The sequence below is a fragment of the Rousettus aegyptiacus genome, unplaced genomic scaffold, assembly GCF_014176215.1.
Source record: "Rousettus aegyptiacus isolate mRouAeg1 unplaced genomic scaffold, mRouAeg1.p scaffold_m13_p_12, whole genome shotgun sequence".
NCBI lineage: Eukaryota > Metazoa > Chordata > Mammalia > Chiroptera > Pteropodidae > Rousettus > Rousettus aegyptiacus.
The window spans coordinates 15,756,346-15,774,082 of NW_023416287.1; the positions used below are offsets into that span (position 1 = coordinate 15,756,346).

General features: G+C 38.1%; 1 protein-coding gene across 3 annotated transcripts in view; it reads right to left on the reverse strand.

Moving 5' to 3' along the window:
* The window catches only part of RALGAPB (Ral GTPase activating protein non-catalytic subunit beta), a 77,527-nt gene extending 59,790 nt beyond the window's left edge, over positions 1–17,737 (reverse strand). Inside the window, exons 1-4 of one of the 3 annotated variants that reach the window (XM_016148276.2) lie at positions 17,501–17,737; positions 6,900–7,115; positions 4,366–4,568; positions 158–321 (exon numbers count right to left, since the gene is read on the reverse strand). In XM_016148276.2, the coding sequence (XP_016003762.2) occupies positions 158–321; positions 4,366–4,568; positions 6,900–7,085 (553 nt within the window). In that variant the 5' untranslated portion in view covers positions 7,086–7,115; positions 17,501–17,737. Of the gene's footprint in view, positions 1–157; positions 322–4,365; positions 4,569–6,899; positions 7,116–17,500 lie in introns of those variants that run through there. The other 2 variants (XM_016148275.2, XM_036229418.1) reach the window with 2 other exon arrangements.

Sequence of the window (17,737 nt, forward strand, 5' to 3'; positions counted from 1 at the left end):
GTCCCTCCCTGCCATCGCTGAAGGTAAAATATCTTCATATTGTGCTTTTAAGGGTTTTCATTCTAAGAATTGTTCATCTTGGCTTGTCGACTATTGCGCCAAAATTTAAAAGTAAACTGTGTTTGAAGCTCATAAATTAGAAAAAAAATAAACAAACCTTGAACAGTTGGTGGAGCTAGAAGTATATCATTAATCTGCAGAAGGAATAACAGTAAGACTTCCCAGGTTTCTCGGGCCATGATGGATGAGTCACGGGCTAGTTTCTGAATGGCTTTCAAGACCTGTAAGCATAGTCGGATCTGACTGGAGCTCTGTTCCTGTCTGAAGACAGACAGACAGATATCACCGATGAGTCTTGAGAAGAGAAAGCAACAGCTTAAGGGCAGGCTACTTATGGACACAGCACACAATAGTCCAATGATGCTCCCTAAGAGCATCAGCAGGCGGAACTAGGCACACCCTCTTCAGTTCAAAGTTACTTCTCCATCATACAACTCGGCACTCAGTTATCAACCTACCACTTCTATGAAAGCCTAAAAGCTCCTGGGGAGAGGGTAATGCTAGAAATGTAAGCTTCACCTCTGAATTTTCTGTCTACAATGTGCCTGACACATAAGAGGTATGCAATAGGTTTCTGCTGAATGAATGAATACCCACAGCCACTCCTGCTACTCATACTGAAGCAGAACAGCCTTTGCATTCTTTTTAAAAATGTTTTAAATATACATTCATGAGAATTCTGCATGGGATTTCATAGTGCTCACAGTCTCTTTGAAGCTAATGTCTGCTAGCAAAGAGCCTAAGGACCCAAAAACTTGAGGTATACAGGCAATTGCCTCAGAGATGAGCACCTGCTACTGCTGTTCTAAAAAAAGAAAAAAGAAAAAGAAAAAAAAAGGCATCTTAACCCAAGATGGGGACTCCAAAGGTTTTCAAGATAGCTTAGAACAGTTTTACAACTCTCTTTAGTACACGGGACCATTTTTTTCCAACAGAATAAAACAGGTCAGAGTATAAGGGCTGAGGATGAAGAGGAAGAAAGAAAAGAGGTCCAAGCCCCAGCCCTTATCCCTACTCTCCAAAGCAGAACACTTCAGAATTTTGAGAACAGCAAGAAACTCACTGCATTAGCAAACGGTGAGTTGGCCTCCAGATCTCCCTTGTGAAATCCAAGACAAGTAACTAACTTTACTGGAATAAATCTTGAGGCCAAGTTTCTATATATTATGTATGACATGTCACAAAGAACTGATAAAACATGTCTGAATTATCCCTCCTTATTTCAAATGCATAAAAGCAGCTGCAAAACTGTTACTCTCTGGAGCATTTAAGATCTTGCCCTCTGGCACATGTCAGTTTGGCTCAAATAAACTTATAAAAATTAAAAAAAAAAAAATCTGAGTCAGAGTAGGAAATCTCAGAGCCCCCTCAAGAATCCAAAAAATGAAGTGACTATCCCTGGAACTTCTACCCCTTAGGATAGAGATCCTCAGATTTTAAGCTATGACTCAGCAAACCAGACACTTACCCTAGAGTTGCAAACAAATAACACCAAAAGTCAGACCTATAGCAAATGATGAGACATTCACCTAGAAAAAGCCAAGAGCCCCCAAGAGCAGGGAGATGTCCCATGTTCAGCTGGAGGTGAATCCAGTCCATGTGATGCCGTGAGGGCTCAAGCTTGTATCTGTTGCTCTGCTACTTGAAGAAGAATAAAAAATTATAGAATAGCCCCAAAACTCATCTAGCCACATAAGAGGAAGCCCAGAATAAGAAATTAAAATACCACTAGTGACACTGGGGCTGACACTCTTCCAAGCAAGCAGTAACACTGCATGCCTCCCCAATGGTAACCTAGGCCTACCCACTATTTCCAGGTATCTGCCCAGTGGCAAGAAAGGAAACATTTGGTACAGTAGCCTCACCTAGAAGGCCTAAATTCAGGAGCAGTGTCCAAGTTTCTAAAACTAAGAAAAATAAAATAATTTTCACTAAAAAAATAAATAGAAAAGTCTAAACACCACTGTTCCTTTTCTTTCCAAATTTTCAAAAGCAACTTGTACTCTGCAGAAAAACTGTTCTAGAACAGGGACTGATGAACTACGGCCCATGGGTCAAAACTGGGCTGCCATCAGTTTTTGTAAATAAAGTTTTATTGGAACACAGCTATGTTCATTCATTTATGTATTTTCTCTACATCAGCGGAACTGAGTAGTTGTGACAGACACCATACGGCCCAAAAAGCCTAAAATATTTACTGTTTGGCTCTTTACAAAAATGTAAGCTAACTGCTGCTTTATAAGAAAATCATATTTTTTAAAGTACAATATTTTGAGCAATATAATCGAAATCCTATTCATTTTTAAAAGATAGCTCACAATCCTCTCACTTATACAAAAAAAAAAATCAAACTGATAGGCAAATGAGAAAGGTTACATACAACCACTCTGATTTAATCTCTAGTAAAGTGGTAAGGGCAGTTCCCTCTATTTTGAGTGTCCCTTTTTATAAAAACAACTGAGTAAACTTGATGACAATTTTGTGAACTATCTAAATTTTAAAAAATTGAAATATCAAATAGGAGATGAAATCCTAATTCACAATATTTAGCCCTGAAATTATTCAGCTCCCTAAGACATTACTAGCCCAAAGAATGCTAATATTCAGTTCAGTACCCTCTCGGAAGTAATGTACACACAATTTTGAGAAAAAAATTTACCAAATAGTAAAATCAACAATTTATAAGGTGGACATGTGCCTCAAAAGAGAAAAGCAAAAGCCTAACTAATTCAAATGCCATTGACTTTTTTCATCAATACAAATTAATTGAATACCGAGAGGTGGCAAGGGTACAAAAAGGAAGGAAATTGTCCCATGCACAAAAAGACCGACAAATTAGTCTCCTAAATGAAATGACAAGAAAAAGCTATTATATCATTTGAGGAGAACCTGCTTAGCCCCAAATAATATGCTAATTACTACCAACCATTTCCTGTTATTATTTCCATTTGAAATCAATAAATACAAGCAACCAGCATTTAATTCACACCTTAGGTAATACCAGTATTGCACTGTGGAAGCCCAAAATATATGCAACCCAGTTCCTGCCCTTGAGTAGATTAGATGGGGAAATGAGCCATTCACATTTTAAAAGATAAGCAATAAAACAGTGGCAAGATATAGGAATGACACAGAAAGTAAGTAGGTTCACAGAAAGTGTGATCACTGTGAGCCTTGATGGTCAGGTAAGACTTTTCTTCACAAGGCAGAATTTAAGATAAACCAACAAAAGGGAGAAGACGGCTAGGAGAGGGAAAGGAGGAGGAAGATGAAAGGGTAGGCGATAATGGAGAAGACCTTTAAAGAGTCTTGAGAATGTTTAATTTATAAATCTAACCAAAGAGCAGGGCTCACGTAGATTTAGTAGCAGCTAATTTGGTTAGGAGCCCGATTACAGAAAGCATTTCAAACAAGGTAAGTTTACATTTGACTCTAGACATCAGCGTTCTAAATGGAGACTTTTCCTTTTTAATTCAGATTTTCCAAAGTAATCTTCCTTGTAAATTAAAAGGTAAAATTTATAGAGCTGGTTTTTGGATGATTCAAAGTCCCTCACATCTGACAGACCAAAAGCTCTAACCAGAACTTTAGAAAAGGAGGCAAGCACCCTTGTCTCTTTCAAAGACATAAAAAATAGCTCAAAACAGATTTTTCCTACAGAAAATCCCCACGAATGGGTAGGAAACTAATGCCTTTTTCTCCATTAACTTATATATGTCCCAAATTCTATATAATGACATAAATCTTTAGAATTGGAAAAAAAACTTGAGCACAACTAAGGAACATATCCTACCTACATTACAATATTTAAGGTCTTTGCCTTAAATATTGAGGAAGGGGCAGAAATTAGTAACAAATTGTCAAGATAATCTTTTGGCCTACTACAAATCTGCCCATAATAATGTCAACTCTGCTTGCTTCAATGTCTTCATTCTCTCACAAGAAAGATTCACTTTAAGGTAGAAGGCTTAAGTGGATTTAATAATTAAGATAAGCAAGAGTATGTCTTTTTGAGTGGAAAGGCAAGGTATCACAGTATTTTAATATCTATTAGCTATAAGATTCAGAAGAAAGCCAAAAGCCTTTAAAATGAGCACACACTTGCTAAAAATGCCTAGTAAACATTCTATAAGCCCATCTCTGCTATCATTCATATTAATACATTCTTTAATTAACAAATAATGAAGGTTAAGTTCAAAAAAAAAAAACTAACAATGAAATCAGCTCCTACATTATAAATAAGTAACATTTATGAATGTTTTACTATGATCCTGATAACAGGCTAGATAAACAGGTATAGCTTACCTTGGGACAAAAAGATTTTGCAGGTGTTTTAGTATACTTTGAACGTATAAATTAGGCTCTTTAATAACTGGTAATGGAATAGAATCTTTCGGCAACACTAAAGCCATAATCCAGTCTGTATATACATCAACACAATATTTTACAGTCTCTCCGTCCAATGGAAGGGTCAGTCCATAACAAATTACTTCCATGGTCCATTTTACCTAAACAAAAAAATATGTATGCATATAGAATTACTAAACATCTCTACCTATATCTCAGCAGACTGATTTAAAATGTAACATTTTTATTTCCAAAAAAACTCTCAATTGAGAGTATATTCATCTCAACAAATATAGTAGATCTATTCTAGAGAATGCATTTTGCATGTATAAGACATAGTGACATTTCCTAAGCAAAATTTTTAAGAATTACTTATTTGTAAATATGAAGTCTATGTTAGTATTTACCCTTTAAACATTATTACTGTTTGTTCTGTGAAATAAAAAGTAAGTACAGGTCATATTGATTTTCCACAGAGAATGGAGGCACAGAATAGAAAATTTTAGATATTTTTCTCCACTTTATTGCATACTGGGTACATGTGTCATTTAGGAAATCGTGTACATTTGATCACATTCCATTTCCAGATTATGCAATATTAACAAACTACAGGAAGGAAAATGAACTGCTCAACTCTTATCTGATGCCTATTTTCCCTGCCAAAGAAAATAATATTTAAAATGGAAGGGCAAGGACAAATGCAGGTGAGAAGGGACTGAAGCTAGATAAGATTTTTCAAAGGCATTTAGCTGCACTAAATGAGTTCCAGCCTCCTCACCCATCTGACTCACATCCTAAAGGCTGAAAGAACTTGTCTACAAGACTGCTGAACCAGTGCCTTCAGTCATAAAGAATGAATAAGGTGTGATGAGAAAAGGAAAAGAGCCCAATTTGAAAAAGAGGATGAAACTGTATTCCAGATAGTGTAGACTGGAAAGTTTTGGTGAATTCCAGACAAAACTGGGACAAATTACTAAACAGATGATCAGTGAGCACTTATAAAAGAAAAGCATGATCACTGGAAACCAGCCTGCTCAAAAAGAACAAGTCACGCCAGACGAGCTACATTCCTTTATTAACAGGGTTACTATGAAAGCAGCTGACAACTGTATAATCCTGGAAGTTTACGAAGCACTTTCATAAATGTCATTTACCCATCAAAATAATCATGCATGAGAGGATAAACTAACTTCCCTTTTTAGGTAAGAAAACTGGAGTTTGGTAAAATTGAGCAATTGGTCTAAGTCACTGCTTTGGAAAAGCTGAAAGCTTGAACCCTGGTCTTCCACCTAGAAATCTGAAGCTATTCTCACCATGCTTTTAACAGCCTTCTCTGGCAAAGGAAGATCTTGGCTTTAGCAAGAAACCTGGTGAGATGCAGGAGATCCTTGTGGACGAGATGGAGACATATAGCCCAGAGGAAGGTAGAATAACTGGATTTATAACTGATTGAAACACTAGATGAAAGAGTAACAGTGGATTAATGTATCAAGATTATTTTAACTTAGGAAAAAAGAGAAAAATAGATTATATGCTGTCCATTTGTAGATGTCATAAAGCTAAAAAGGACAGCTAACTTGTTAGCTAGATATTTAGATTCAAAAAGACTTCCGCAGCTTAAAACTAAAGTTGAATCAAGATAAACACGTGCACTGAAATTTCTAAGCTCAAGAACAACTGCAAAGGCTAAAGGTAGAAAATATATAACAGTAATATAACAATATAATGTAGTATAATATATAATAGCAATAAATGTTAAAGAAGACTATAAGAGCACAGTGATGGTGTGACAAACGGGGGGGGGGGGGCAGGATTTCACTGCATGAGAGAAAGAATTTTAAAAGAGATTGCAAGTTGCTAATTAGCAGATGAAAGACAAAGGAGAAGATATCTTCAGTGATATCACACTATGGTTTCACTGTGTAATTCTAGAGGACACAGATTCAGGGATTATTCCCTCATATCCTTTTAAGGCTAGGAAAGAAGAATAAACAGGGCTGTACCGTAGCACCTGTATCTACACATGTGTCATCTCTTCCCAGGACAAGGCAGCAAGGGATTACAAATACACCAAGAGGAGAGTGCACCAGGGCAAGCACTAGTTCTCAGGGTAAGTCTCTGCTAGGGTACTCTGAAGAGAGAAAAATGCCCCTCAGATAGGAATGAAGACCTTCCAAACACACCTCTGGATGGAAATCTGAAGACGAACCCTTGAGCTTAGGAGAAAGGGCCCAATTCTCAAGACTGTCTCAGGCACGAAGCCCAAGTGGATAACTGAGTCTGGCTAGTAGAAAGCCCTAGCGGCAAGACGCTACAACATAATCCTCCTAAATGCCACAAACTCTGAGCCCCCAATCCTCAACCCGAATAAGGTCAAAACTGAGAAGTCACAGTACTATGAGCATAAATCCATTAAAAAGGCATCATTTAATAAAGTTTTCATTAACAAACTTATATTTTCACATAGTAGAATAAAATGAAGAAACACTTACTTCTTTGTCAGTCTTTAACAAACTCTCATTACCAGCCACTGAAGGAGTAACTAAAGCCTGCCCGAGAGGATGGACCACTGCATTTGCCACCTCTCGTCCAACGCTCTCTGGATAGCTGTGCAGCACACTGGTGTGGCCCTGATCATTCTGAATCACCAAATGCAGAGACCTCCACTCAGAGTACATCGTGCCGCTAACGGACTATCCAAATGGCACCTGAAAAGACAAAATAAAATTACGTGTCAAATTATACTGTTGCAAATTAATAAAAGGAAGTAAAATATAGACTTACCCTACCTGGCAAGATAAAGAAGCTGTAAAGATACTGCCTCAAGACGACAGAAAAAAAACACAAATGTTTTGAGAAGTGTCCTAAAATAGCCTCATGGTGAGACCAGGTAAGAAGGCAGACCCTGGGAAGAAGCTGTCTCAGCACCTTCCCAAGAAAACCCTCAGAAGCCTTGGAGCAGAGCTGGGACAGACAGCCATTTTGCACGGGGATAAAATGATCAGAGTTGGTACACTCAGAGAATGAGGGAATCTTCCTCTATGTTCCATGATAGAAAAAGATGGATGAATGGACTGCCCTAAATAAGAAAGGAAGACAAAGGACAGAGTTTACTCTAAGACCCAGATTTTTTAGTCAATGGTTTCCAAGTACCTAAAACATGCTGAAAACACCCTACAATTGCCCACCAATGTCCTCAAATTGTACTAATATTTTTTGAGACAATTTCATTTTCTGTAGCAGTGGTACACAAACTTCTAGTAATGGAACATCTAGAAGTCATGGTGTCCTTCAGAAAACATATTAAGAGCTGCCACTTACTAAGCATTTACTACATACTACTCATGTAACCACCAAAATAACTGTGACTATTAAGTAATGTTATCTCTATTTCACAGATGAAAAAACTGAGGCATAGAGATGTTTGCTTCTTACCTGAGTCTTCAGAGCTATAATGTGGTAAAGCTGGGTTTTAAACCAGGTACCAGGGACCATGCTCTTAACCATGGCATGTACTGCCTCTCCTATGCTGTATATTCTCCATGAAATGATAATCTATCACACAAATGAGAAATTTTAACTACAGAAAATATATCTGTATGAATGCAATGTAAGTATTACAATCATAAATGCCATGTTCATGAAGAAGATCAAGGACAGTTAGGCCTTTCCAATTCATTTAACTTCCATTTTCTACCTGCTCTGAACAGTTTGCCCAGCTAGCAGTGAGTACACTTACAAAACAAAATACATGGGTACACTTAATCTTTTAAAAGTTCTATCTCTTAAGTAATTTTTCTTCAAACTGGTAAGAGACTAGCATTAATTTTTTCTAGAAAACCTTCCTCAAACCCAACACGTTTTTTATACTCTATATTACTACTCATGCTTCTCCCACTGACTTAACTGCCATTCCCAACCCTGATCCTCCTTATGAAGTAGTCATTCAAGGAACAACTCAAATGTCCTCTCTTGATAAAACTTTTGTTGACTCAAATCACCCATCTTCCCCAGCTCTGAGTACCTATTATAGGCTGTCCATACCAAGTTTCATATCAGCTTATTTGTTAGCTGTGTAAAGACATCTTCACTGCTAGTGTGTCAATCTTTTTTGAATGGAAACCTTATTTCCTAAATCTGAGTCCCTGGCACACAGTGGATACTGAATAAATGTTTCAGAATGTCAAGCCTGATCCATGCCATGGGGAAAAGGAAGATGTTAGAAAGTGTTCCCTTTATTCCACTGAAGTATGTCCAAAATTTGGCATACCATATACAAATAAAAATTTTAAAAAGCTCATTTGTTTTAAGCTATTAGTAAAAAAAAAAAAGTACTTGATGGTTTCCAAATACTCAACGAATATTTAAGTATTTAGCAACCATTCCAAATAACATCTTATTGAAAGAAAAAATGTTTTAAGAAAAAAAAAATTAAAGACAAGCTAGCTCTTAAACTCCCTTGTATATATTAAGAATCATGGGGGTGGGGGGGAACCTCTGGTATAAAATGCATATGCCAAGGCCCCAGCCCTATTCAAACTTAATTCTGTAGATCAGGGTGGGCGGGGCCTGGGAATCCGCATTTTAAGAAACAGCTACCACCTCTCCCAATTCTGAAGACAGGAATATCATTCTTTAAAAAAAAATAAAACAGGAAAAAAAACAATCAAAACAGGTTTAACAGCTCTTAAATTCTTCTTAAAAACTTTATAAATTTGTAAACATAAAAAATTTTAATTCTTTAAATGGACTCATGTTTAAATGTGAGAAAATGAAATATTTTCGAAAAACATGTAAACTAGAAAGGTACGGAAAGGATACAATTAAAAAGTTGAATTAAAATATTCAAATGTATGAACAGAAAAACACTAAATTTTAACAAAATATGACAAAAAACATTAAGACAAACATGTGCATTACAATTACAGGCAAATTAAATAAAACAATGGAGAGAAAACAAATACTGGAAACAAACAAGGAAATCAAAGAAACACAAAGTAAAGCAACTAAGATATCATTTTGTACCTATTAAATTAGCAAAACAAGTGATAAAAACTCAATTCTGATAAGGTAAGGCCAACAGGATACATTCAGGAGTTTAGGGCAATGGTTTTCCATAGACGAGAACTGCCCCAACAGGGTATTCTGGAAATATTAAGTGCACTTTTGGTTAACACAATGATTGGGGCGTGCTGTTGGTATTTATGGGCAGAGTCAGGAAACAGAGACATCCTGCAATGCAGGAGACAGTCCTGCACAATGAATAATTACACTACATTTCACATGACTTTGAAATGTCTGCCAGAAAATCACTGTTAATTGTTGAAGCCCAAAAATCTAATTCCAGGTTACATATAAATACAAAAAGTTCTGTGCCTTTTTAAAATACCCACTGAATCTTCCATTATTAATGAGATTAATAGTATAAACAGGAAAAAGACTGAACTTTTTTATGTTTAGAACCTTACCATACCAAGACTTGTTCACCATTTCGGAAAAATCACATCACCAAACGCATGCCACTTGTGGCATCTGAGTTGCTAACACCACACACTGCTGTGAGGAACATAATCACCACCCACTGCTGTGAAGAACTACATATATACTTATTTTGCCCTTATTTGAACATGTCAAAAATAAAAAGTGTCATGTTACTGTCTTACTTCTCAATTTGTAAGTAGACACAAGCATCTGACTACTCTGTTATGTCCTCTAGAACCTGAGCATTTTTTTTAAATACTAATTTTTTTGAAAGGATAGTAATTTATGTTTTCACCTGTTAAAGAATTTCACTGATTTTTTAAAAATTATGTTAGTAGGTTATATATTATCTAGTAATTTCAGGATAATAGAGTGATCATTACTAAATATTAGGTCTGTAAAGGTTAAACACCTCCCCGCTCCCCCTCCCATCTAGGAACCAAACAGGTAATAAATAGTGAAGTGGGTGGGTATGGCAAACCAGAGAATACAGGCTCCCTTTAAAAGGCACAGTCACTACTCAGCCACAGCCAATTATTACCTTGAAGGAATGCAGACCCAGTATTGTCAGGTAATCCAATTTTTCAAGAGAATACAGAAAATGTGGACATTTCTTTGAAGTTTCCTACACTTTAAATATTGGCAAATACTTCAAGCTTCTTAACAATCCACACAACATGGGCTAAAAAGAACTTATCTGTGGGTCAATTATGCCTCTGAGCAAACATTAAGGCATATGCTGATTTTGGTAACTGAATTAGCCCCATTCCTGTGGCATACACTGTGGATGAGCTGTTGCTGCCCTGGAAGTCGCCCTAACCCAGCTATGAGCCAGGGGCTGGGCTTATAACCCAACTTTGGAGGTCCTGTAACTTTGAGTTTTGTTGCTGTCAGGAGAAAACAGATGAGGATGGAGTATAGTGTGACAAATCTGGTGGGATTACATTCTCTTAGGCCAGTTTTGACAGTGACCAGCCTATTCTTAAACATACAAATAAGAACCTTCTCTTGCTGTTGCAGCTCAGACTATCCAAAGCAACGAAAGCAGAGATCTCAGAGAACATCATTACTTTCGGGAACCAGGAACTGCTGCACAGCCTAGGTCTCCCGGGACAAGGATGTTCACATCCACATCAGTATCTCAGGATAGCACCATGGCATAACAATGTTATACCTTGATAGCCTAGTCCACTTGCTGTGGGGTCAATTAACTGGCCCACTTGTAATGCACCTCAGGCTCATGTCATTTTTCTAACCATTCACTAAGAATAGCATATTTGGCCAATACATAACAGGAGACATAGTAACATCACATGCCTTGACCCAGCAATACCACTTAATTTTTTTCTTATAAAGCGACTCAGTAAAAAAATGCACAAGACATTCACTGTACTAGTGTACATAAGATGGAGAAGTGGGTATAATTTAACTGTCAATAATGGGATAACTTCATACTTAGAACATAAAAACTATATATATTATAATGTAGTCATTAAAGATAGAGACAAGCAGCATAAAAATATAAAGGAGGACTGGTTAAGGGCCGGAGCTCTGGAACTAGACTTCTTAGATCCAAAGCCCAGCTCTACCACCCACAAGTTGGGAAACCTTGCAAAAGTTACTCTACCTCTGTGTCTGGGCATCCACATCTGTAAAATGGGGATAACAGCAGGATAATAGCCTACTTCCCTGCCATTGAGTGATTATAGTATCAATGAACGTAAGATGTTTGGAACATGTCCTAGTCTATAGTAAGCAATCAATAATGATAGCTATTCTACAGAGGAATAAAAACATATATCATGATTAAAACTAAATAAACACATATAAACATGACTAAAGATTATAAGGATCACAGAGAAATGCAAGTAGGTCTGAGTTGTGGAACTAGTACATTTTTATTAATAGATCATGTAACAGAACTGGTAAGTACATATCAGTATCCTGACTATACATATGAAAACTCAGACACTGCCAGGAACCACCAAGTTGACTTATTTAACAAATAGTTATTAACCATCTATTATACCCAATGCAGTTAAGACCAGGAAGGAGACAGAATAATAGAGCTTGGTTCCTGTTTCAAACAAGTTTCTAGTTTAATTGAGGAGACAAGACACACATATATTAACTGTAACATAAATTAGAAACTTGAAGTGCTAAATGCCATTAAAAAAAAAAAAAAAGCTATAGGCAAGATATTGTGTAAGTTTGGAGACGAGAAGATTACTTCTGATTGAAATATGGGCCAAGCTGGAAAACAATAGGGTAAGATCAGGAACGACTATAGCTTATGGGGCATATGAATTGCAAAGTGACGTGGGTAAAAGAGAGAGTAAGAAGGGGCAGATAGAAAAGAAAAATATCTGAGGAAAGACGCTTGCTTCAACCACCAAAAAACAGCACCAGAAACTAAAAACCCAGAGTGGCAGAAAAGCAAGCTGTATGTAGAAGGTGGCAGGTAAGGTTTCAAAGTTAAGCAGTGACCAATTTTGAAAAACTATGAATGCTACATTGGTAATTAATTTAGTAAAAACTGGGGACAGAGAATGAGAGAAAATTTAACTTTATCATAGAAATGATACAACAGGAACTGAATTCCTAATAAAGCAATTTGATAGAAGTGTTCAAGACAGGCCAAAGGGCACGTAGAAAAGCAAACTCCAGTGTAGCTACTATATTAAGGATGGAACAAGGCAGGGAGGGTTGGGCGCTGCAGTGACATATGAAGACATAACTGAGGTCAGATGATTAAGGGCTCTGACTGCTATGTTAAGGATCCCAAGAGTCTCCTTCTCAGATAGGCTCTGTCAGCTAACAATCTGAACTGCTAGCAGAGAAGTCTCTACCTTCAATGCTCCAGAAGTAAATATGACAGGAGGAGGGGAAAGATGACTGTGCTCCCCTGTAGATCACTTAATTTCCTTCCCAACTCTATGTGCGCCCATTTTTAGGTTATCTCTCTGGAAGTTTCTATTATCAGGTGACTGTGTGCTGAGTAACAGCATATGACTTGTAGGTACTACACAGAGTAACATGAAGGTTTGACTTAATTGACAAATTACCAAAATGATCAATATAGTGGTGGACACACTAAGACCACAGCCTGACATTAATTACATCGATTCATTCAACCAATATTTATTACGTGCCTTATATATAAGGCACAGGGAATATAACAGTAAATAAATATTATCCCTGTTTCCAAGGAGCTTCAAGTCTAATTACAGAGAACATTTTTTTAAACTTCACAAAGTAAATCCAGATATCAATTACTTAGTTAAACATTTATTAAACATCTGCTACATGTCAGGTATTGTATGTCCCAGGGTAAACGTACTATTGTGTCCTATAGATATACACAGGACACGATGGCTGCCCAAGAGAAGGTTTCATATAAGGAAGATGAGAAAAATCAATGACGAAACCATAGTATGGTAGTATTCAACATGATAACTGATGTGATTAGATATAAAGGCAGCATCATACAACAAAAAACTACTGGAGATCTTGCTTAATAACAATGTAGTTCTGCATAATTGATCCTTTTCAAAGAGTTTTCACATGTTACTTTATTTTATTCTAATAACAAGGCTAGAAATGTAAGACAGATGTCTCTAGCCACTAGGTGAGGTTATGAATTGCTCAGGTCACATCAAGTTAACAGTAGAGCTGGGACAAGAAACTCCACCTCTTGCCTTGAAGTCCAATGCTCTTTCCTTTTTCTGACTCCATACCTCACCACATGACCTTGGACAAGTCACTTGGTGTTTCTTTGTCATAGTTTCCTCATCTGTAAAACAGGGAGAATACCTATAGTACCTAGCTAAAATGACTTGGGAGAAGGTTCAAATAAAGCAACATAAGTCAACATACTTTGAGATGTACAAATACAAGGTACATATTACATGTTGTGCCTTCTTTCTATGGAAAAATAGGGTACAGAGTGCCAAAACTCTGAGTAAATAAATGCGCCATGTTGGATTTTAAGGCACACAAGTACACTCAAGGTCATCCATATAACTTAATGACTAATAAAGGCAAAAAGACCATAGTTTATATTTCTGTTGTAGTTCTACTGACCTACGAGGTAAATATAAATCAAGTTTGGCTAAAAAGGAATGTATTCACCTATGCACCAGAGTCTAACTGTTATGGATCCTATCAAACACCTGAATTACAAAAAAAGAAAGACAGGTTCTACCTACATTCCTCTCTAAAAGTGGAAACAGTTTTTGCCAGTCTAGCCTCTGCCCAAAAAAATATGAATACTTGGCCTGTCCCCTACCAGCACCACCACTAGTTCTCATTTTTTATGCCTCAGATCTGTTCTGTCCAATACAGTAGCCATAACCACATGTAACTACTAAAATTTAAATTAAATCAGAAATTCAGTTCTTTATTTACACTATTCACATTTCAAGTGGTCAATAGTCACATGTAGCTAGTGGCTACCATACTGAAAGTGCAAAAATAAAATAGAACAATTCCATCACTGCGGAAAATTCTATTTGACAGAGCTGCCTTAGATACTATACTTTTACTTTGATCACAATCCTGACTATAGACTCCTTGAGGACAGAGGCTGTGTCTAATTTACCTTGGTATCCCAGTTTATATAGCAAAGTATAGGTCACACACCAAGCACTCACTATGCGTCTAACCGAATATCTCAAATATAGCAGACTATTCTGTCCACTTCCCCAATCCCCAAACACACACACACACACACACACACACACACACACAATCAACAACAAAGACATCCTCTAACAACAATAACAACAACAAAAAAGACATCCTCTCACATTGGACGAATGCGTGTGGAAGGGGACACTGCTTCCAGAGAAAGGAGGCCTGCTTTCTAGCCCTAGACGTTCTAGAAGCCAACCATGTAGTCTTGGGCAAGTTACCTACTTTCTTCACCTATAAAAACTTAGAATTAAACTCCGTGTACCTTAATTCTATACCTTTAATCATCTTGTACCAAAAGAAATCATGAATTCTATATGAAAGGACTTTACACATGCCAGGGAACACACCTGCTAACACTGATGGGCATCTCAATTGAAACAATCCATTTCTAGATCTCAGGCTATCATGATTAGAGTCATTTCTGGCCTTTTACTGAGCATGTGAATTTTCCACCTTTACTTTGGAGATCGACTAGATCCTCAGGCTAAAAGATTGAGTTTCTTCCATGTGCTGCGGCCAGAACTAGATACTCTGCCCATATCTGATTAGAGAAACAAGAATAAGTTTCTTGAGTATCTGAATTTAACAGGAATTGTCTCATTAATTTCTATTAGCCTTAGCCTAAAAGTTGAAAAACAGTACAAAACTGAAGAAAATCTATAATAATCCTTTTACTGCAAAGAAGTCATTATATGAAATGTGTTTTTATTCAGTCACATACTTCAACATATTTAACTGCTATAAATAAATCTTTATTGTCCAAAAATCTCTTTATAATGACCTTCACACACATACGCACTTTTACAAACCTTACATGGTTTTAAGACCAGCCAAGAGAGTGAATATAATCTGAATGATTGCCCTGCCTTCCTTTAAAACATGTAAATATGTTGGACAATAGCACTTAAGGCATTCTGCAGTAAATGCATACTAAGTTTGTCAATCCCTCTGACATCGAGGTTTTATCTTCATTAAGTACTTCTTATGTCATCTCTCCTGGTAAATAGGATAATCTATTTCCAATAGCAATTCCATCTACTAGGATTTACCAAGTACCAACAAAGCAATGACATTGAATGGATGACAACTTAACACTATTTTGGACAATGTAGTGGGGAATACGTGCAAAGGCCTAAAGGCAGTAAAAAGCTTTCCACTAAAGAACTGATTGCATCTGATTGTGATAAAATCAGATATCAAAAATCAACCACTGTTGACTGCACATAGTTAGTCCTACATAGTCACTTCCCAGTTAGTCCTACATAGTGCCTCATGTGTTCATTCAATTGCTAGATGGATAAATTAACCTAGCTAGAGTATCTGTAAGCAAAAATAACAAAACTTTATAGATTAAAAACTACCAAATACCTTTTCCAAAAACGGAAATAGAGAAGAATCTGTTTGTAGCATGAAGTCTATGACATAAAAGGGATCATCAAACATTCCATTCAATAAAACCTTTGTAAGTCTGTATGCGAAAGCACTGGAAAGAATACAGAGATGGAGACAACAAGGTTCAAGTTGCTTATAATCTAGTAAAAGACAGAAACACAACACAGAAAAAAATAATTGGTAAATTCCATTATGATGATGCTAAGTAGCAAGGAGCAAAGACCCAAAGTGGCTGAGTGGTCACAGATAGAGGCATCTTGAATGTTGGGACTTATGCAGCCAGAGACAGGAAGAAACAGATATATGCATGTGTGTAAGAGATCAGAAGCGTATGCCTTTGTGTGAAGTGGGGAGAAACTGAAGGATGGTCTAGGCAGAGGACCAGCGTATGCAAAGTAGACCTACAGGTTAGAGACACTACACCCATGACTCCGGCATACTCAGGAAAATTGCAAACTAAGTTTTGCATGACATGTATACACTTCAAAAGGTCCAGCTGACTCAGAAATGCTGCAGAGAAAGTTACTTCCCACCCCAACAGGCTTTAACAAGGTGTACTTGTCCATGGGCCTAATGAAAATATCTCTACCAGTGAAACTCACATTTTTAATAAACTCCCAGATGATTTTCCTACACTTAAACTAGAGAAACACTGAAACGTCTTTTGAATGCAGAATTACCTCCTGTAGCAGTTCTCAAACTTTGCTGCACACTGAGATCATATGGAGATCTTTAATAAAATACTTATATCTGGCATCACCGCTCCCCGCCCCCCACTTCCCGCGAATTCTGATTTAATTGGTCTGGGTGTGCTATCTGGGCATCAGGAATCTTTAAAAGCTACCCTAGGTGATTTTAACCTGCAGCAAAGTTGGAGAGTCACTGACCTAATTGTTAAGAACTTGAATCTGGTGTCAGATTGCTTGGGTTCAAATTACCAGCTAAGTGACCTTGGGCAAATAAGTCACCTAACCGTTCAGGACCTCTGTTGCCTTGTCAGTAAAATGGGGATAATAATCCTACCTTACAGGGTTGTTGTGAAGTTAGATGTGGTGAACGTAATGACCTGGCACAATGCCTGGCGTATAGTAAGCGCTTAACAAGAGTTAGCTGTTTATTTTCAGTAACAACTCTTCATCCGAGTGTCACTGTGCAGTAGGCGGCATCGTCCCCATAGCACGGCAGCAACTCGGACCAACCTTTCTGCAGGACCAAATTCTTCGCCGGAGTTGTCTAGCTCCGCTCCAGACCCGCCCCCTCCCCCAGGTTGCCAAGAGAGTTTCGTCTGGCCGGGGCAGCTATCAATAGCTAGACCGGATTTAATCAGACCCGACGGACGTCGCCAACCGGGGCTACGTTCCTCCGGACCCCGTGGGTCTCCAGAAAAAAAAATGCGGAGATGTGCTTCCTCAGCCCGGCCCCTTACAGCACCCAGAGCCAAGACACAAAACTTGGCCGTCCCGGGACCTCCCGGAGGGGAGGAGAAGGGAGGGTCCGACCGCGACGGGGAGGGCCGCCCGGTTACCTGAGGCGACGGGCGGGGCCCGCATCGCTGGGGCGGGGGCCGCCACCGCCGGCCGCACTCGGCCTTCCGCCTCACGCCACCTGCGCCATAGGGCCGGCGTTTTCGCTGCCCCTGCCGGCTGTCCTCAGGCAGTTGGTCCGTCCACCGGTCAGCGACTCTCCGAGGGCGCCTGGGGACGACGAAGGCCGGTCGGGCCGGCCGGCTGGGCTCTACTCAGGCAACTTCCGTCTGCCAGGG